The sequence below is a fragment of the Chenopodium quinoa genome, unplaced genomic scaffold, assembly GCF_001683475.1.
Source record: "Chenopodium quinoa cultivar QQ74 unplaced genomic scaffold, ASM168347v1, whole genome shotgun sequence".
Classification (NCBI taxonomy): Eukaryota; Viridiplantae; Streptophyta; class Magnoliopsida; order Caryophyllales; family Amaranthaceae; genus Chenopodium; species Chenopodium quinoa.
In genome coordinates this window covers 30641-52085 of record NW_018745330.1, presented here as the reverse complement: position 1 = coordinate 52085, position 21445 = coordinate 30641, and the positions used below count along the sequence as shown (strand labels likewise).

The window sequence follows — 21445 nt, the reverse complement described above, 5'->3', positions numbered from 1 at the left end:
CGATCCGAATGAGAACCGAACCGATTAAAAACCGATTTTTTTTGAAACCGAAAACCAACCCGAACCGCATGTTAGTAAAACCGACACCGAACCGATCCGAGAAAACGTTAAACCGATTAAGAACCGAACCAAATCTAAACCGAACTGAAAAGGAAACCGAACCGAAAATGAACCGAACCGTTTCTAACCCGAAACCATTTAAACTGGCATAAAAACCGCTTACACCGAACTGTTAGCAAACTGCTACTCGTTTGCACCGAACCATTTAAAAACCGAACTGATTGTAAACCGAACTACTTATAAACCGAACCGTTTATGAACCGAACTGCTTATAAACCGAACCGTTTATGAACCAAACCGCTTATAAATCGAACCGTTTACAAGCTTTTTTTGTATGTAATAATAATATTTTTTTTGGTGCACTTTTTTATGTAATTATTTGGATTAAGTATTAGAAATCTTAGAATATATATTTAGCATATATTCCATACTTTATCAGTTTTTCTTGAGACCATATACTTATCATATTAATTGTATATATCTTAGTAACTTAGTTAATACTAAATTCCCTTAGAAATAGCACTTCGTTAGCTAATCCGTGAGTATTGACTTTAATTTGGTTTTTGGGGAATAATCTGCAATTTTGGTTTTTTGGGCAATAACCTACAATTTTTTGGCCTTTTGGGCCTTATTCATCAACATAGCAGTATTCCAGTAGCATAATAGGATTAATAGCATTAACAAGTTATAAAACTTCTAATTCAACAAGTTTCAACTTTTCAAAACCAAAACAAACTAATCCAATCCATACACATAATTAAACAATTTTTAACACAAAGTAACAAAATCAAACCAACCAATCCATACAAACAAGTTTTAACAACAGAATTGTACAAGTTTTTAGCATAACAAGATTAACACCAGCACCACAGTCTACAGCAGAATGGCAGATCAGCAGCACTGCAGACTGCAGCAGCAGAATGGCAGAACTGCAGCGATGGAAGAAGAGCAGCAGAACATCAAAATGGAAGAAGAGCAGCAGCAGAATGGAAGAACAACAGCAGAACAGCAAGTCAGCAGCACAGCAAGTCAGCAGAACAACAGTAAGGAGAAGAAGCAGTCAGCAGTAGCAGCACCCTATACTTATCATTAGTGTAAGAAATGAAGCTACACTTTTCTCACAAAAAAAAAAAAAACAAGAAAGCTTGAATTAAGCAACACAATATAAATTAAGCATCAGTAAAATAGCAACATCCATACCTTTCTAATTAGATGCAAAACTTTCATCTATCACCTCTTTACCAATTTCAAGGACGTCTTCTTCAATATCACAATCATAACCACGTAACCAATTTTGTGTGGTAACCAACGCCTCAACATTCTTAGGCAAAAGTGCACTCCTATACTTGTTTAAAATACGACCACCCATGCTAAAAGAAGACTCAGAGGCTACCGATGTAATAGGAATGGCCAAAACATCCCTAGCCATAATAGCTAATATGGGGTACACATTAATTTGAGATTCCCAATACTTGAGAACATCATAATTCTGCCCTTCAATTGATGGTTGACGAGGAGTATTCAAATAATTATCAATCTCCATCGATGGTCGATTTAGGCTATCATCAACATCAACATCCTAGAAAAGTGCAAAAAAATATGCTTTTATTAAATAATAAAAATTAAGACATATAATTATTATTTTAGTAAACCACAATAAACAGAAAATAATTACCTTGAATATATCATCATCATCCAAGAGACTATTTGATTTATCAACCCCAATAGGGATGGAGGGGGAAACAATTGTACTTGACTTAAAACCGGAACACATAGAAGAATAAAAGTTATACAACTCCAAAAGAGCATCTTTAATCACCTTCGCCTTTTCAACACATGCCTCCTCAACATAAAGCACTTTCAACATATTCGTCAATCGAAATAGCTTATAGCGAGGATCAAGAACAATAGCTATTGAAAGGATCAAACTATAGTCATCCCAATAGCCCTCAAACTTTTCAAGCATAACTTTTGCCATGGGTGCAAGTTTAGGGTCTATATGGGCTTTAGTTATTGTGTGCTCAATTTTCAAAACACTAGCAAAATACAAATTTGCGTAGGATATTCAGAACCAGAAAATAACATAGTGATTTCATAAAATGGCTTTAGGAAATGACATATTTTTGCAAGGGTATCCCATTCATCATCCGAAAGTTTGAATTCATAACCCATATACTTATCGATAACCACTTTCAAGGCTTCCTTTGCTTCTAAAGCTTTCGGAGCATCGTATAGGTGGCATTCCAACGAGTCACAACATCAAGACGTAACTTACCGTTAAATAGACAGTTAACCTCAGAAAGAGCATGCTCAAATTGAGTAAGTCTAGAGTCCGAAGAATCAATATATTTACAAACCTCACGCAATTTTTGAACACTACTATCAACTTCTTCAAACCTCTTTGAACAATAATGTTCAAGACATGAGCTGAACATCGAATATGAAAAAAATTTACCATTACAAGGAAGAGGAGAAGTCAACATTAAATCTTTCTTCAAAAGTTTAACCATAACATCCATAGATCGAGCATTATCAACAGTAATTGCAAAAGCTTTACCCTGAAGGTTCCACTCCCAATAAGTTTAAACACAAATTTTTCTATCTCAACACCAGTATGAGGAGGACCACAATATCTAAAATTCAGAATTTTAGACCTTAGACACCAATTTTTATCAACATAATGTGCAGTTAAAGTGAGATAACCTCGATTAGTGCATGCTGTCCACAAGTCACAAGTGAAGCTAACTCTACCTTCAATTCCAGAAAAAGATTGCAACAACAAGGACTTAAACTTATCATGCTCAGCAATACAATATTTCAACATAGTGTTTCTACACACATGCTTCACATTAGGATTCAGATTCGTAAAAACTTCCCTAAGGCCATGATGCTCCACAATATTTAAAGGATAGGAATGCAAAATTATAGCTCTAGCAAGCAATTGTAAATGACGAGTTTGATTAAACGTAGGATCAACAACACTTTCAAGATTTGCAGGATGATGTATATTTTTACCCATGCATGCCTTAGTATGAGCTTTACAAGTGGAAGTACCAGCCTTACCTGGTGCTTTATATTCATTACCGCAAACATTGCATCGCGCATATCTTATCGGAGCAAGACCAACAATCTTATCAAAAAAGGTGTAATGCCTCCACACATCTGATGTTCGTCCACGCTTACTACCACTAGTGGTAGTGACTTGTTGCTGAGAAGAATCTTGATTCTGAATAGTGTTTTGAGAATCTGAAGTTTCTAAATAATCTTGTCTGTCCTCATCATAATTTTCATACCCTTGATCCATTGCTGAAAAAACAGGATCAAAACAACACATTTCAGCCTTATAACAAATAATTGTCCCTATCAATGCTAACACATTTAGGTACTTTTTACACTCTAGTTAAGAGTCGAAAACCCATTACATTGAGATGTACACTTAATAGTGAAACCAACAAATAGAATAGAGAGTGAAAAGTCATTAATCCCATATTATTTTTCTATAAACGCTAATAAACTCATATAATCAAATTTCAGTAGCAACCCATTAATTTTTAACTACTAGAAAATTAAATACTCATTAAGCTTAACCTAACTTACAATTATACAATTATATACTCATTAGGTAAAAAAGGCACCCAAGAAGTTTTCATTTTAACAGCTCTTTCTTGTACCATCTTTATAAAATTCATCTGCCTCTTTTTGATCCATAATACCTTTCCTCAATTAGAGATTTTCTTTTCATTCTCATTTTTCCTGATTTAAGTGAGAAAAAAACAATTAATTTCACAAATTAGAAAAAACCCCTTTCTATTAAAACCTACATTATAGTATAAGCTTAACCTAATTTACTATTTCTAGCCCAAAAAAACATATACATGCAATTCCAATTTTTAACACAAAATTAACTCAATTAAACCAATATTCAAAAGGGTTTTCATATTTGGCATGATAAAATGAAAACCAGATAAAATTTTAACTCAGAATTGAACAGAAGGAAATCATAGCGAAATTATGAATCCATACTATTTTGAAATTAAATTAATCAATGCCATGAATGATACTATCTATACATGATATAAATAAAAAATCACAGATTATCATGATTTTTGTTACAAAAAATTAGCACATCAATGAAAAAGCAATTCATTGATCAATTTTCCCTCAAAAAAACTAATTTCAGTTAAAATGAAATCACAATAACAAGTACACAGAAAGCAAGGAACTTTGAATCAAACAACACTGAAATAGAGTAAGATTGATTACCAGTGAAGGAATTATACAATTATACAATTATATACTCATTAAGGGGAATTATAACTACAACTTTAATTCTTCTACTTCATAAATCAGATTAAATCAGTTGCAAGAAGTACGAGGAAGAGAGATATCATACCTGGACAAAAAAAGAGAGGTTTAGAGCAGCAACAACACTGATAAGCGAGGATTAGAGCAGCAACAACACCGATGAGCAGCAACAACGAACGAAAGGCGCCGTGAATGAATTAGGGAGAATTGAAAATGAATGAGAGAGACGACAAACGAAGAGGCGCCGTGAATGAATGAGTGAGATCTGAGAGGAGATGAGGAGAGAAAGAACTAGGAGGCGTGAAAGTGAAAGTGGAATTAGGGTATCAAAATGGTTGAGATGTAAATCTAACCATTGATTTTTTAATCTATGGTTGAGAATGGTTTTCCGTGTGTGTTGTGGGGAAAAAAATCTAACCGTAGATTGTTTTTAATCTATGGTTGAGAGTGGTGATCCGTGTGTGTTGTGGGAGAAAAAAATTAACCGTAGATTGTTTTTGATCTATGGTTGAGACTGATTAGATGATGTTTTGTGTGTTGTGTATTCATTTGATCGGGATCAGTCTCCAAGACGCGTATTAAAACATCTACGTAGTATATCTTTATTTTCATACAAGTAAAAATTATAAAAACGTTATATTAATAAAATATATAATGATACAAATTTAAAAAGATCACTCATGAAGTCATGAGTCATGACTCATGAGTCTCGTGACAAAATTAAGTTTTACTGTTTTATAGATTAGTGGTAATTTATGGTCAATATTTTCAAAGTTTGACCCCAAAAATGACAAAGGGACAAAATAAAGGGACGGGTGGAGTATTAAAATAATAGTTAGAGATGGTGTAGATCATTATACTTAAACTACACGAACAATGATCCTAATTTAATTTAAAACAACAGCTCAAGTTATTGATCCAATCAAAATAATGTTCACTAATTTATAACTTTGTACTAATACATACGAAGTATTTAACTATGAGATGGTTAGATGCTATGCGTTAATGTGTACATACGATCGATTGAACTAATCAATATTACCTTGTTAATAAATCATTAATGTTTTCTTTCATTACACAAATCAAACTACTTTGTAATATCTTCATAATTTCATGAAAATATATAAAGATAAACGAGCCATAATTACCAGTCTTGTTGATTAATCAAGTATCGAATTACCAAATTGCAAATTTCCATTTAATAAGAACTCATCAAATCATGACTTTGACACTAGTATTTAAATGATTAAATAAGAAACATATAACAACCTAGTTGTAAAACAATAATACATTAATTCACTAACTTTTATAATCTACTTCGTAATACACTAGTAAGATCAATATGACTAAACTTGAAACAGAACATGATATATATTTATAAAATCAATGTGAATTTGTTTATAATATGATGCCTAAATATGAAATGATGAAGTCTTTACTTTATATAAAACTTGTTAACCAGCAAATACTATCAAATTTCAAACCAAAACCATTTAACTGCCCAAATCCAAACGACTCGATAAACAATTGATTTTTTGAAACCGAAAACCGACCCGAATCGTAATTTAGTAAACTCGGAATGGAACCGATCCGAATAACGTTAAACCGCAGAAGAACCGAACTAGTTATAAATTGAACCAAAAAAGAACCGGATCAATTATAAACTGAACCGAAAAAAACCGAACCAGTTATAAACCGAACCATAAAAGAACCGAACTGTTTCCAACCCGAAACCGCTTCCAACCCGAAACTGTTTGAACCGGGATAAAAACTGTTTACACCAAACCATTAACAAACCGCAACCCGTTTGCATCGAACCGTTTACTACCCGGACTGTTTACAACCCGAACCGAATTAAAACCGATCAAGATTAAACCGAAACCGAATCGAACCGATAAATATTTAAACCGAACTAAAACCGACCCGCGAGACACTTAAACCGATTTAATACCGACCCGATTTAATACCGAACCGATTTCAAACCGAACCAAACCCGAACTGTCAAACCGTTTGACAGTGCTAGTTTTAGTTGATAACATTTTATGCAATTTTAAAAAATAAAATAAAAACTTGAATTATTCTATGAAATATTTATACTAAACTTGGTCATTCAACTGAAAGTTTGAATATTGTAAAGGGACTAGCCGACAAGTCAAAGTTAAGATTATTTTTTTTCCTACATAGATTTCTTATATTCTATAATCAGCATTTTATATGTTCTTGTTTAATAATTGGTTGAGACTTAAATCATTATTTGCAGTCTTATTTTGAATGTCAATAATACTTGTGTGAATACTCAATCTTCTGGAGGACCAAGTTACCGAATGGTTTTTTCTATTTTGCTTGTGACGTTTTCATGATAAAGATTATTTATTAATTGAGAGAATGAAATTGATTATGTTCTGGTTTCACATGTTAGTCAATCTGTTCATTTTTCAAACAGCAAGGCAATGTAGTATGTACCAGATTTTAAGTAAGCTGCGTTGTTAAGAAAGAGCAGAAGTATTCAGTTTCCCATTAGTTAAATACTCTTATTTATCTACTAATCAACCTTACCTCACATGCTGTATTACCTGATTGTAGTGAATAGGGGAATAGAGAAAAGGAAACAATTGTTTGTCAATCAATTATTATACAGCAAAATTAATACAGATTACGCTAGGATTTTAAGCTTAAGCTGTAGACCTGTATAGAAGAACTGAACATGTTTCGATAGTGGCTTTGAGGGTAGACCAGTCTTAATCCTATTATTATGTTTGTCAACGCAGGCTTTTCACGAATATCAACAAGTATGTTAAGAGGGAAAATTGTGCATGAGTTTTCCAAGCCTACCTAGCAGAGCTTTAGAGAGTGTAGACCTTTGGCTTCTGACTAAATTCTGACTGTTCTATATCAGTTGTTCTGTGCTATCTTTTACTGCTACTTAATTTACATGTAATTGATATAATGGTAAGTACGTAGTTAGGATGTTCTAATGTTTAGTTTCAAGGTACCCTGTTACAAAATCTAGATAGTCTAAGATTGTCTACAGCGTTTTTTGATCTTTATTTTCTAGTTTATATTTTTACTTGTTGACTTTCTTCTGAATGTTCAGGATGGGCCTACCAACTCTATCAATTTGGGTTGATAGTGGGTATCATCTTTGAGATCTTTCCTTGAATTAAAGAAAATAATCATATATAGCAGGAGAGATTCAGAGAGGGGGCAATGGATGTAGTTGCAACATTGTAAACATTGTTGATTATAGAGCAATGGAAATTAAGGCATCAGAAACTACTGAGTCAACTAATTTTCAAATTTGAAGCTTGAATAAAATTACCCAGAATTCTGTAATGCTCACCTAATGTTCGTCATAATGTCTGAGTGGGAGTTTGGCTGCTTTATTTGGAGTTTCTATGCTGAATGCCAATGGTTTCATTCTTCGTGTAGCTTTATTGGGAAGAAACTCTCATACAGGGGTGAGTAGCTTTAATTGTTACCCTTTGGAGTATATGATTGTTTCTGAAGATTGGCCTCTGTGATGTATATATAATAATAAGTTTAAAGTTAGGATAACAAGGCACAAGTACTACCACTTAATACTCCTTTTATCTAGGTATAATATTTTCACCAAAATTATTTTGGGATATCTGGACAAAATTGTTAATGTAGCTGTCAAACTTATTATTTTGATGCTAAACAGAATCTGCAGTTTAATAAATTTTCAGGAAATAATTATTACCAACCAAAAAAAAGTAAATTTTAAGTTTTTTTATTGATCATCCTTAAAACTTGAAAGTTATGAGTTTTTCTGAAGATTGATGTGTGTTTGACTAAGTTTAGTTCCCGTCAAAAAAAAAAAAAAAAAAAAAGTTTAGTTCCTGACATCTAATTTTTGAATTGATTGGGCATTTGTTTAGCTTCAATGGCTTCTATGGATGATTCCATTTGTTTTCTGCTGGTAGTGGTACTGCCTTTTTCTAAATGTGTTATGACATGCCCCAATCCCCGTCATCGGTAACAAATCCAATCATTACAGTGGAAACTAATCTGTGAATAGCATGTATCAGATCAACCATACTTTTGTTCTTCTAAAGCTTAATTCTCACAGCTTAACTGAATAACTGCTCAAGCCTCTGTTTTTGGGTTCTGCAATTCCATAACTGGTGACGTCCCTGACAAAATGTTGATTCTTTACTGCAGAGAGAACATGAACTCAAAGCAATGCAACTGCATTAAGGCTACAGATAAGAGGATTGTAGAAGTCTGTCCTGATATATAAAATAGCCGAATAGGCACACGGATGATATCCTGTATGTATGCTGCATTATGCAACTGGTGAATTGATAACCTAGTTCGGACAGGTGATTCCAGGGATCACCTCATCAAGATTACTCGGTAAATAATGTTTAAACTATCTCTAATAAATACTTTTTCCTTACGATATGCACCATAATGGTTGATTAGGGAATGGGGAATAAATAATGATGAAATTAGTACAATGGAACCATGAAGTGCAGATAATATTCTTTCATTACTATTTTGTGCTTGCTTGATATGACGAACAAACAATGCAAAATCATTCTTAGAAGCCACCTGATTTACCTTCCTGAAGCAGTGAAATCACTGCTGCCTCAAAAGACAATAAAACAAAACTGAAAAAAAAAAAAACAAAAAAAAAAACGCAAGTAAAGTTTAAGCATTACTGAAATTTCTGCTCCAGTTTCATTCATTATAAACTACAGTATATCAGATCAAACTCATAAAACATCACAAGTCAGAGAATAAATCAATAAATATAAATCGTTTCCAGTACTAAACAATAACTGCAGTTCTGTAAGGAAACATCCAATATATAGTGGCTTTTTAAGCTCTTAAATTAATTGATACTATTCACAAGATTTTGTTTGCCAACCACCTTGCATCTGCTTTTACATATTACCGAGGATTCAACTCAGTGATTTCACATTCTGCTTGAATGCTATAACTTTCACGTGGAGCTGCTTTCTTTCCTAGACGATAAGGGAAAGCAGGAGGGCGTACAGGTGATGGAATTGTGATAGGTTGGGTGTTAAGCATGAGCAATACTGATGCAATGCTAGGCCTTTTATCTGGCTCTTCTTGAATGCACAATAACCCAACCTGTATACATCTTTCTGCCTCAGCCTTTGCAGAAACATTCCCTAGTGCTGACTCTAGCAACTTCAGAGAATTTCCTTCATCCCAAAGCCTCCAAGCCTTGTAATGAGCCATCACAATATATGATATCAGTTCATACGGGGAAGCAATTTATTTATTTCTTTTTTTTTTTTGGCTGGGGGGGGGTTGAGGGGGGTTATGAACTTATGATTATGAATAATTCAATCAATCAATCAAAGTTTATGAATAATTGATTACAAATTTTTAACTTACATAATCTAGAAGGCTATCTGCCTCCATATCTGGATCAAACAAGTTATTCCGCTGACCACTCAAAATCTCCAAAAGTATGACACCATAACTAAAATGTCAGACTTTCCCGAAAATTGTCCTGTTATTGCATATTCAGGAGCCATGTATCCGCTGCATCACATTTTACGTTTCTTATCAAGGTTAGCATTCTTCTTCTTAAGTTGTTAATATTATTAAGCTGCTTTATAAAGTGATAAGGATATAAGACAATGAATTCAATTTGAAATAAATCTTACAATGTCCCTGCCACCCTACTGGTATTCCCCTGACTTTGGTCCCCTCCAAAAAGCTTTGCCATGCCAAAATCTGATATTTTTGGGTTCATCTCTCCATCTAACAATATGTTGCTTGGTTTAAGATCACGATGGATAATTTTGGGCCGAGAATCTTCATGGAGATATAAGAGGCCTCGTGCAATTCCCATTATGATGTTGTAACGTGTCTCCCACTTCAAATTTGCGCTTCTTTTTTATCTGCAGTTTATGATTGATGACATAATATGAATGAAGGTGTTTCAAATGAGTCACATGTCTGCACAGAAATTGTTATGCATTGAACTTGTTTTCCCCTAGATGTGTCAAAGTAAACATTACCAAATAAATATCGGTCAAGGCTCTTATTGGGCACAAATTCATAGACTAGTAGCATCTCATCCCTTTCCAAACAAAATCCGAAAAGTTTGACAAGATTTTTGTGCTGAATTTTGGCAGCTAAACATGCTTCAGTCTTAAATTCCTTGATTCCTTGCCCTGAAGCATTTGACAGCCTATTAATGGCCACTGCTTGTTGGTCTGCAAGTTTTCCCTGAAATCAGCATTGTCATTTAACAATATCAAATAAGTGAATATCTATAGTGGGAGAGCATGAATTGCAAGATCACATCATAAGTATCACACGAACCATGTAAACAATTCCAAATCCACCTTGCCCAAGCTTATTGGCTGGTGAAAAGTCATCAGTGGCTGCTTTAATAGTATCCAGTTCAAAATGCAGGTTTTCCATGCTTTCAATTTCCTCAATCCCTGAAATGACAGAAAATCATTGTTAAAGTGTTTATTTTGGGTTGTATCACTAGCCTGATTGGTTATAAATTTCTTTATCTTAAGCACATCAAGTGATGATTTGTCTTTGTAAGTTAATATTTCCTTCTATCCCATTAATAACCTGCCAGTTCTTCCTTTAACAGGTGAAAGTGCGAGAAGAGAACTTACCAATGGGCTTTCGGGTGGATTTATTTCTCTTCAAAAAGGCGAAAAAGTGTAAGAACAAAGATGATGCTGCAACTACTGAAGTAACAGCCAAGGCTATGTATATCCCCTTGCCTGAATTCACAAATAGAGACGTAAGTTTTACTTTATTCATACTCTAGTTATATTTCATATTAAGTAGTTCGTTTTCTTTCTTTTGGGCAAGTGAGATTATATTTTTCCCAAAAACAATCAGTATGTAAAATACAGTTTATTGGAGTGTTTATCTTTGTTTGTCATAATACGCAAGGGAATAAATCAGAGAGAGAGAGAGAGAAGAGAAGAGAGGGGAGGGGGTGGAAACTTTAAGGGAGCAAGATGAAAAAGTCTTATATCATACTCTAGTTATATTATAAGTACCTGGTGAAAGAGATCCAGCATCATTGAAAGCATACATCAATCTGCAACTTGGTTGCAGGAGTCCTCCTGATTGGGTACCAGGTGTCGTAAGCTTACTTAGTGCACTATTTAGGCAATTACTGCAATATGAGGGGCTCAAATCAGGAGTGCATTCTACAAAACAAGTCATTGTCAGGTCTTTAGTTAGATAAACTGTTGTGCTTGATGCTAATGATGAGTTCCCAGTGGTAGCCGTGCTGAAGAGGCTGATAAATGTGTCTGTCAAGTCTTGATTATACTGACTATACTTTGCTTGTCCACTCTCCATATATCGATGTACAGATTCATCATTGATTGCGAATATGGAGTGGTTTGCATAGCGTAACATGCATTCTATATACCACACTATAGATGCTACACTAGATGGACATTGTTGTCGAATCTCACCCTGTGCAAGTGTGATGCAATCTTGGCAGACCTGATCAGTGGTGTAACTGCTGCAAAGGAAAAGGCCATAGACTTGGTTGGGTGTTTCTCCACTACTGACGTTGTAGAACTTGTTTGTGCTAGCTCTGGAGGTGAGGTTAGATAATAGTAGATCAACATTATTTGCGTATTCACTTTCCTGATCATATTGTTGATCCCCTCCACAATAGCTACCTAAGTATGTGACTTGATCCTCGGCAGTCACAGCCTGGAGTAGAAGATCTGAAAGGCAAAGAAATAAAAAGGTTCCTGATAACAAATGGAGTACAATTTTTGTTTGGTCCATTTCTTCTTTTTGTTTGTACCAGGAGGAATATTGCAGAAATGCAGACCATGGGATTTTAAATTTACTGGCTTCCTGAACACTCCCTTCTGACTAATTAATATGTTTACATTATTAATGAATGGGTTTTAGCTTAATAGTTTATTTTTCAACTGAATGTGACCAAAAAACTTTTATGCTGCATAGAAACTTCAGTTCCCATCATCTGATTTAGCATCTGAATTATTAATTACCTTGTTTATGTAATACTAGCGTTGATTAATTGAACATCTACTCAAAATCAGATATAAGAGTTATTGCTTTTAATTAAAGTTGTTTTTATCTGATTCGTCATCTTTGCTTAAAGTAATTGTCATCTTTGTAGCATTTCAACTTAATCACTTTGAAATCCTGAGTCGGTGATGGTTATTTCCTGGAAAGTGCCACCAATTGAACAGATGACTATTAGTAAAATATTAACTTTGACTGGGAATTTTTTTTTACTTTCAACAAAATGTAAGATAGTGACAGAACAATTAATTATTGTATGATTAGTTAGTCCAGAGTAAGTTAAAATTGATTGCTTTGGGCACAAATCTATGTATCAAACTTCATTAGTCTTTTCACTACAGAAATTCTAAAAAAGAATACTAAAGTCAATGGCTATTCTTAACCCAAAAACTCTCTGTTTGCTCTGTCTTTCAGTCTTTTTCAGACCTGTTGTTTCGGAAGATCAAGTTACTTTTTTGCAGTAGTTTTGTTCTGAAGAACAATTTGAACATGAAAGTGTATATCAAAGAAATCTAAATCATCTTCTAGCAAATCTCTCGAGTGAAGCGGTTTCAAAAAAGTTCTACAACTCCACTGAAGGTGATGGTGTTAATAAGGTGTACGGCCTATTCCTTTGCAATGCTGCCTACACTGCTCAACTTTGCCAAGACTGCATTACTGTAGCAGCAGGGCAAGTTCAACAAAAATGTCCATATGATGTTGATGCAATAGTGTTTTATGGACAGTGCATGCTACGTTATGCTAACCATCCCATATTCTCTATTGAGGATGATTCTGTGCATTTCAGCTTTGAGTATGGACCACGGATTTACAAGGAGTTTGATCAGCAATTATCGAGCATATTAATTGACCTCTTCAATAAGGCCATAGCAGATAATGCGTCCCTGGCTTATGCATCAGGAGTGGTTTATGTTAGAGAAACCATATCACTTGTGGCCTATGTTGATTGTACTCCTGATTTAAGTCCATATGACTGTAACAGATGCTTACAAGTAGGACTCAATAGGCTTCCAATGAATGGAAGACAAATTGGAACAACTGTGCAGCCAAGTTGCCGATTGTCATACTTTTATTTTGATGTCAGCCCAGGTGGCACTTAACTCCAAACATTTCCTCTGTCTTTCCTGAAATTTTTTCTTTCATTCATAATTAGTTTATGAAGTAAAATTCATCATGAAGAAAATCTGAAAGGAACTTATTAATGGATGCAGGAAAACGATTTGGTGCTTCATATATTGCTCTTACCACAGTTGCTTCCATAGCAGGGATATCATTTATCTTGAACTTCTATCTGTGCTTCCGCAAAAGCAAGGAAAGAGGGAAACCCACTGGTAAATCATCTTCTGAAGTATGAAATTTGCAGATATGCATGTGTTGGGAAATAGAATTTCATGATACTGGGAAGAGTTATTTATTTTATTTTTAGTACATTTTCCACTCGACTCTGTAAATGGAGATGTCATATCATGGTAGAGTCTATTCATTGCTACAAGAAAGATAATTGAATTTATACATTACAGAAATTCCTTTGTCTTTTCTCAGGGATGAACTTTAAACCTGTTTATTAAACTGAGAATATACAGATCTTGGTGGTTTGAAACATCAGTATCTTTAATATACATCCTTGTTTAGACAATGACAGTTTAGAAGTATCGTCTACCACATCTTCCCTTTGAATTTAACTTAAGCATAAATTAGTAAAATTTCAAGGACCATCCAGAACAAGAAAATTATCCCTGGATAATGATTAAGGTCCGACAGGATGTTGATGAATAAATGAGTATTACCTTCAATTACAAGATTATAGTTACATTGTTAATTAAATAACTATTTTCGATTTAGTGTACTAGTTTTATCAAATATATCATCTACAAGAGATATTTGTCTATCTGCTAAAACATTACTAGTTGTGCTTATATGCCAAGGAATATGGGGGTAAAAAAAAATTTGTAGTCTTGTAGTACTAATTTTTTTTATTTATTTTTTCACGCAAGCAGGACAAATTTTAGTGTATTAATTTTATCAAATATCTCAGCATAAATCAGAATGAATGAGATTCTGTGACGTGTTTTGCAGGACTTGAAGAGATTGAGAGTTTGGAAACTCTGCACTTAAAATTTAGTTCTATCAAAGTTGCTACAGACAATTTTGCCTCTGCTAATAAAATAGGTCGAGTTGGATTTGGAATTGTTTACATGGTATTTTTGAACAGCTGACTGATAATTCAAGGATTATTTACATTTTCCTTTCTATGTATAAACTTATTCAGATTTGACATCTTACTGGAACAATTATTAACAATTCCATGGCAATTTTAGGGAACACTTCCTGATGGACAAGCTATATCTGTTAAGAGACTTGCAAGTCCCTCAGGGCAAGGAATTAGGGAATTCAAGAGTGAGGCATGTTTAGTAGCAAAGCTGCAGCACAAGAACCTAGTCAAACTTTTTGGTTTTTGCTTGGAAGGAGATGAAAAATTACTTGTCTATGAGTTTGTGCCGAACAAGAGCCTTGATCTCTTCCTCTTTGGTATTATTTTCTTTCTGTTGCAATTTGAAATTTGCTATAAAAATCTATGATGGAGATGAATAGCTTAATTACTACAACCAATTTGTGAAAAATTGTAATTCCTTGACAATTTTTGTCATGTTTGATGATGTAGATACAAATAGGGGAGTCCATTTGAGATGGGAAACTCGGCAACAAATCATAATGGGAATTGTAAGAGGACTGCTGTATCTTCATGAAGATTCTCGATTCCGGATTATCCACCGGGATCTCAAGCCTGGAAACATTTTGTTAGATGAAGAATTGAACCCCAAAATTGCTGATTTTGGAATGGCAAAACTGTTTGGGGTTGACCAAACTCAGGGAAATACCAGCAGAGTTTCTGGAACGTTGTAAGTTTACCTTCCCTATTTCTCAGCTATTATTTCTCCTTGTCATAACTTGTGACTTGTGGGGGTGTTATACATAATGCAGCGGATACATGGCTCCTGAGTATGTTTCAACAGGAAAATTCTCAGTTAAGTCTGATGTCTTTAGCTTTGGAGTTATACTTCTGGAAATTGTGAGTGGACATAGGAATAGTGTCTCTGAACTAAAAGAAGAAGATGAAAACCTACTAAATCATGTAAGTGATACTCTTCTTATATTGGACTTCAACTAAATTTACATCTGCAGCAAATTTGATGTTACATTCACAAATCACAACACAGGCATGGAGGCTCTGGAACGATGGGACTGCTTTGAAGTTAGTAGATCCAAATCTTGGAGGAAATTACTTAATCCCTGAAGTGACAAGATGCATCCATATTGGACTATTGTGTGTCCAAGAAGATGCAGCGAGACGGCCAACAATGGGATTAATTTTGTCCATGCTCAGTAGCCTGTCAGTAGTTCTACCTTCTCTGACAGCACCTCCAGCTTTTCCATATAGGAGAAACATGCCTCAAGCCTTGAGTGAAAGTAATGCACGCTTTACAGAGGTGTTTACAACTATGCAGGGGAGGTAACTCTGTGCCTTGGGAAGCAGACAACTCGATGATTTTAATGCTTAAAAACTATTTACTGGAATTATTTCATGTAAATATGAATTCTATGTTTCAAGTGGATTATATTCCTGGGGGCCGTATATTCCTATGTTGTAGATTTTTTTGGCTGTTGGTCCTCTTTTATTCATATCTTGAGGATATTATGCATCCAGTCCCTGAACCAACTAAACCTCCATTTAAAGGAAGGGTATATATGATATATCCATTAGGAGGGGGTGGGGGTGGGGGTGGGGGGGGGGGGGGGGGGATGAACTGGATATGCACTTTTGCCTGCACGCCTCCATCTATATGTCTTGCATCAACTTTACCTGATGTAAATGGCTGTAATTAATTGTTACAAAAGATAAAAGATTATATCTTGCTGTCTTCGTTGCCTATGCCTGTCAAGTGCTTCAATATAACTTGATCAGCTTCATAACTTATTGATTGGTGGTTTCGAAGTTGGTACTTAATTTATTAGTTAATCCATAACTTAACAGTAATGACTCATGGATAATCCATTCTGTTTTTCTTAAACCACAAGCAGTGGTTGTTACTGTTAATCCATATCTTATTGATTGATGGTTTCGAAGTTGGTACTTAGTTAATTTATTAGTTAATCCATGACTTGGCAGTAATGACTCATGGATTAATCCATTCTGTTTTTCTTACAACCACTAGCAGTGGTTGTTACTGTTAATCCATATCTTATTGATTGATGGTTTCGAAGTTGGTAATTAGTTAATCCTGTAATCCATGAGTCTTCTGCGCAAGAGCTGAATTTTTCCTAGTTTCACTCTGCACTTCAGTTTTCTGGCCCTGCAACCCGTTAGTTTCAAATCCTTTTAGCTTTTCTAAGGGGGTTTCTTTGTCTGTGACATTCTGTTGTTCATTTTTTTTTCTTTCCGGATCCTTAAATAAATAGAACAGAGTAACAACCACTGCTAGTGGTTTTACGAAAAACAGAATGGATCTCTTTAGCGTACAGTGTACACTGACTTGCGGAATTGCAATTTTGCTTCAGTTACAGTTCATTTCAAATTCAATGCAGTACTTTGAAGGCGTGAGAGCCAAATTGACTGAAAGATTATATGAAGGAATCAAATCAGTTGTGAGGCCATATCAAGTGATGACATGTTATGATGACGGAGAACTATGATCAAAGGCATTCACTTGTGAGGCCATCCTTCCTGCTAATTCTGCAAAGTAATAAATTTTTTTTTTGGCCAGTTTCATTATTTAATGTATTTCAATAGATGTACATTCTTTTGTGATAACTGTAATTTAAATCATTTGTACAATATTTGTCATTGCACTCAGTCTCCGGTGTCCTCAGGTCATTTCATATAATTTATGCTCAACAAATCAAGAAGTTTGCTGAGGTAATCCACATTTTTTATGAAAATTTTGGTTCAACAATTTCATCAATACTTATCTTTGTTGTGATATCATTTTCTGTCAAATGGGATTCTTGAACAAGTCCTCTGCAATTAATAAATACTTCAGTCAGGATTCTTGAAGTTATACTGCTGTGTATTCACACCATGATTATAGATTAATTGACTTTCATATATAGTCCAATAATTGATGTATATATTTGACCCAGATGAAAAGTTAGCTAAGCATTAAGTTAAGATTGCAGCGATGCTGCTTTGACTTTCAAGAAATTCCAATGTCTACTAGTCTATCAATTAATTTGCACTTTGCTTTGATCAAGTTATGCACAACGAATTCAGAACACTAACTATATTTTTCTCTGTGCAAGGATAACTAGTTAGTTTAAGAGTGTCTGATGGATGGAAAGGCTCAAATTTACTCTTGTTACATGCAGTCATGCATCTTGCAGACCGTAGGAAATTCAGTTTAAATCATTTGCTGAACTTATCTTTCTGATTAGTAAATTGCCTGAATTCCGGAAATGTACACTATACTGACTTTGACCTATAACAAAATTCCAGCTATATCTGACTGATGTTTTTATTAATGCTAAATCTAGACTTCAGTTCTCGTTTCATCTGAGTCTATATATATATATATATATATATATATATATATTTTATTACGCTGCATTCTGAGATAGAGGTTGGAATGTCGTGCTTCATGCATTCTATTTTGGTAAGAAAAACAATTAAGCAGTGAACAATTTCTTAGTTTTTATTATATTTGTCTCTGCAGCACAGTTGTGACCTGTGAGCTTCCATTTGTTGTGACCTGTGAGCTTCCATTTGTTGTGACTATGACTGGATATTTGGAAATAAATTGTTTTTTTAAGCTAAATGACTGCAAGACCAACTAAATATTAGGATTATGTTTGAATGGTATGATTCTCCAGAGTGATCTGAAGTTATTTGCTTTAAGGACATATCTAGCTTTATTGAGCCCTGTATACATCTTATCCAATCTTTTCTTTTGAAAAGAAAATTACTGTGAATGGCTATTTATATCCCAAAAGCTATGTCTCTGCTCTGCCTTTTAATCTTTTACTTCCAAGTGGTCGTTACTGACGATCAAGTCACTTTTATGCAGCAGTTTTGTTCAGAGGAAGGACACTATGATCATGAAAAAATATATCAAAGCAACTTAAACCTTCTACTATCCAATCTCTCCTTTGAAGCAGTCACTAAAAAATTCTACAACTTCACTGTGGGTGAGGGCAGTAATAAAGTGTATGGCCTATTCCTTTGTGTTGGAACCTACACTGCCCAGCTTTGCCAAGACTGCATCACTGAAGCAGTAGGTCAAGTTCAACAGAAGTGTCCAAATCATGTTGCAGCAATTGTGTTTTATGGGCAATGTATGTTACGTTATGCTAACCGCTCCATATTCTCCATTGAGGATGATTTTGTGTATTTCAATTATGAATATGGACCTCCTGGTTACAAGCAGTTTGATCAGCCATTATCAAGCATGTTGATTGACCTCTCCAATAAGGCCAAAGTTAATAATATGTCCCTGGCTTATGCAATGGGAAGTGTCTATGTTAGTGAAAATGTAATACTTTCAGCATATGCTGATTGCACTCCTGATTTAACCCCATCAGAGTGCAACAAGTGCTTTCGAACTGGACTCAATAGGCTTCCGATGAATGGAAAGCAATTAGGGACAACTGTACAACCAAGCTGTCGATTGCAATACCTTTTTGTTGATTTCAACCAAGGTGACTCACTGACTCTAAGCTTCTAATAACTTCTCTGTAGGCTGTTATCATTTTTGCTTAGTTTCAACTTTGAAGCTACCGCCATATTTTTTATGTACTCGTGTTTTAAAAAAAAATGTGTATTTTGATGCAGGGAAACAATCACACGTCATATATTGTTGTTATTATAGTTGCTGGAGTTGCAGGGATATCATTCATCTTGAACTTCTATGTGTGCTTCAGAAAATTTAAAGCAAGAGGAAAGCCCACTGGTAATTCATCTACTAACATTTACAAATAATCAAATATGCATGTTCTGGAAATCAGATCTAGGGTGGACTCAATGGAGCTTTTTGTAATCTTCAAATCAAGTTCTATAGAATTTTCAAGTATTAGCTTTATCATTATGGTACTCTACATAAGATATCGTTAGGAATTTGTAGCCTCTAGGGGGAATAAACAAAATTTGTAGTCTAATAGAGATTTAAGTATGGATGAGGCTCTGCTATGTTCTGCAGGAATTGAAGAGATTGAAAGCATGGAAAATCTACATTTGCAATTTGATGTTATCAAAGTTGCCACTGACAACTTCTCTCCTGAAAATAAAATTGGCCGAGGTGGATTTGGAGTTGTTTACATGGTATGTTTGTGTAATTGACAAATATTATGAAACTAGTGCTTTTTTCTTTTTCTGTCAAACTTCATACCTATAGTTTCTTCTTGTCAGACAAACAGCTTATATTCGTTCACTTTCAAATTTAGGGAACACTTGCAGATGGACAAGCTATAGCTGTTAAGAGGCTTGCAAGTCCCTCAGGGCAAGGAATCAGGGAATTCAAGAGTGAAGCATGCTTAGCAGCAAAGCTGCAACATAAGAATCTTGTCAAACTTTATAGATTTTGCTTAGAAGGAGAAGAAAAATTACTTGTATATGAGTTCGTGCCAAATAAAAGCCTTGACCGATTTCTATATGGTATAATTTCAATTACAACCTGAACTATGTTATAAAAGACCATGTTGGAAAATGCATACTAGATACAGCTAGGGGAGCAACTAGGGGAGCTCCTTTGAGAAAAGTTCTGATTTCTTGATGACTTACTCTTGTCCTGGCTGAAATTGTAGGTACAACCAGGGGAGTCCATTTGAAGTGGGAAACTCGACAAAGGATTGTAATGGGAATTGCAAGAGGACTTCTGTATCTTCATGAAGATTCCAGATTCAGGATTATCCATCGCGATCTTAAGCCTAGCAACATATTATTGGATGGAGAAATGAACCCCAAGATTGCTGATTTTGGAATGGCAAAACTTTTCGAGGTTGACCAAACTCAAGGAAATACTAGTAGAGTTGCTGGAACATTGTAAGTTTGATCCCTTCCTGTCTCCTCCTCTGGATAAAATCCATAGCCCCCCAAACCTTAGTCATAAAATCTCATGTTTTTTTTGTTTTTTGTTTTTTTTTTTTTTTTTGCGGATGCAAAATACTGCAGTGGCTACATGGCTCCTGAGTATGCTTCAACAGGGAATTTTTCAGTCAAATCTGATGTTTTTAGTTTTGGAGTCTTACTTCTGGAGATTGTGAGTGGACGCAGGAATAGTGTAACTGATCTAAACATAGAAGATGAGAACTTACTAAATCATGTAAGCTTTAATCATAAAATATTATCCGCCTGAAAAATTAAAAAAAGGAAAATCACAGCCTCTGCAAGAAAAATTTAACAATAAAGCTCTTTAACTGATGTTATGTTTTCATACAGGCATGGAAGTGCTGGAATGATGGGACCGGTTTAGAGTTGGTGGATCCAAATCTTGGAGGAAATTTCTCAATCCCTGAAATTGAAAGATACATCCATATTGGATTATTGTGTGTTCAGGAAGATGCAGCTAGACGGCCAGCAATTGCATCAATCTTGTCTATGCTCAGTAGCCAGTCAGCTGTTCTGCCATCTCTGACAGCGCCTCCAGCTTTTCCATATAAGAGAAACCTTCCTCAAGCCTTGAGTGCAAGTAATGCTCATTTTACAGAGGTGTTCACTAATGTGAATGGCAGGTAATTCTATTACATGGAAGCTCTGTTACTTAGAAGGCTGATTGATTACAATGCTTGAAAACTCGTTATAGGGATTCTTTTACACAAAATTTATTTCCTTCATGTCAATGAATGATAATTATACTCAATATTTTGCTTGTTAACACAGCATGATTGTAATAATGGTTTTCTGATTTTGCTAGACATTATTATTTGTTAACACAACAATTGATTCTACTTTGATGTGGATCCAAAAGTATCTCTGTGTGTTTTTTTTTTCCATGAATATAATAGTTTAATTTGCTAAGGGCCTGTTCAGATTTACTAA

The 21445-nt window shown here is 34.7% G+C and overlaps 3 protein-coding genes and 1 pseudogene across 3 annotated transcripts; 2 read left to right on the top strand and 2 right to left on the bottom strand.

Moving 5' to 3' along the window:
- Positions 1-9278: 9278 nt before the first annotated feature.
- Positions 9279-9607, bottom strand: LOC110712754 (cysteine-rich receptor-like protein kinase 22). Its single transcript, XM_021891205.1, has one exon. It carries the CDS (start codon positions 9595-9597, stop codon positions 9283-9285), a length of 315 nt encoding a protein of 104 aa, XP_021746897.1. The 5' UTR covers positions 9598-9607; the 3' UTR covers positions 9279-9282.
- Positions 9608-9721: 114 nt separating this feature from the next.
- LOC110712756 lies at positions 9722-12625 on the bottom strand (annotated as a pseudogene).
- Positions 12626-12734: 109 nt separating this feature from the next.
- Positions 12735-16114, top strand: LOC110712748 (putative receptor-like protein kinase At4g00960). Its single transcript, XM_021891200.1, has 7 exons — positions 12735-13509; positions 13632-13751; positions 14497-14618; positions 14739-14949; positions 15083-15320; positions 15403-15553; positions 15639-16114. The coding sequence occupies exons 1-7, from the start codon at positions 13149-13151 to the stop codon at positions 15933-15935; spliced, it is 1500 nt and encodes a 499-aa protein (XP_021746892.1). The 5' UTR covers positions 12735-13148; the 3' UTR covers positions 15936-16114.
- Positions 16115-16231: 117 nt separating this feature from the next.
- On the top strand, positions 16232-21376 carry LOC110712757 (putative receptor-like protein kinase At4g00960). The gene is made up of 10 exons (XM_021891207.1): positions 16232-17159; positions 17274-17335; positions 18483-19110; positions 19151-19170; positions 19244-19361; positions 19608-19729; positions 19852-20062; positions 20212-20449; positions 20579-20729; positions 20846-21376. Exons 1-10 carry the CDS (start codon positions 17093-17095, stop codon positions 21140-21142), a joined length of 1914 nt encoding a protein of 637 aa, XP_021746899.1. The 5' UTR covers positions 16232-17092; the 3' UTR covers positions 21143-21376.
- Positions 21377-21445: the final 69 nt, after the last annotated feature.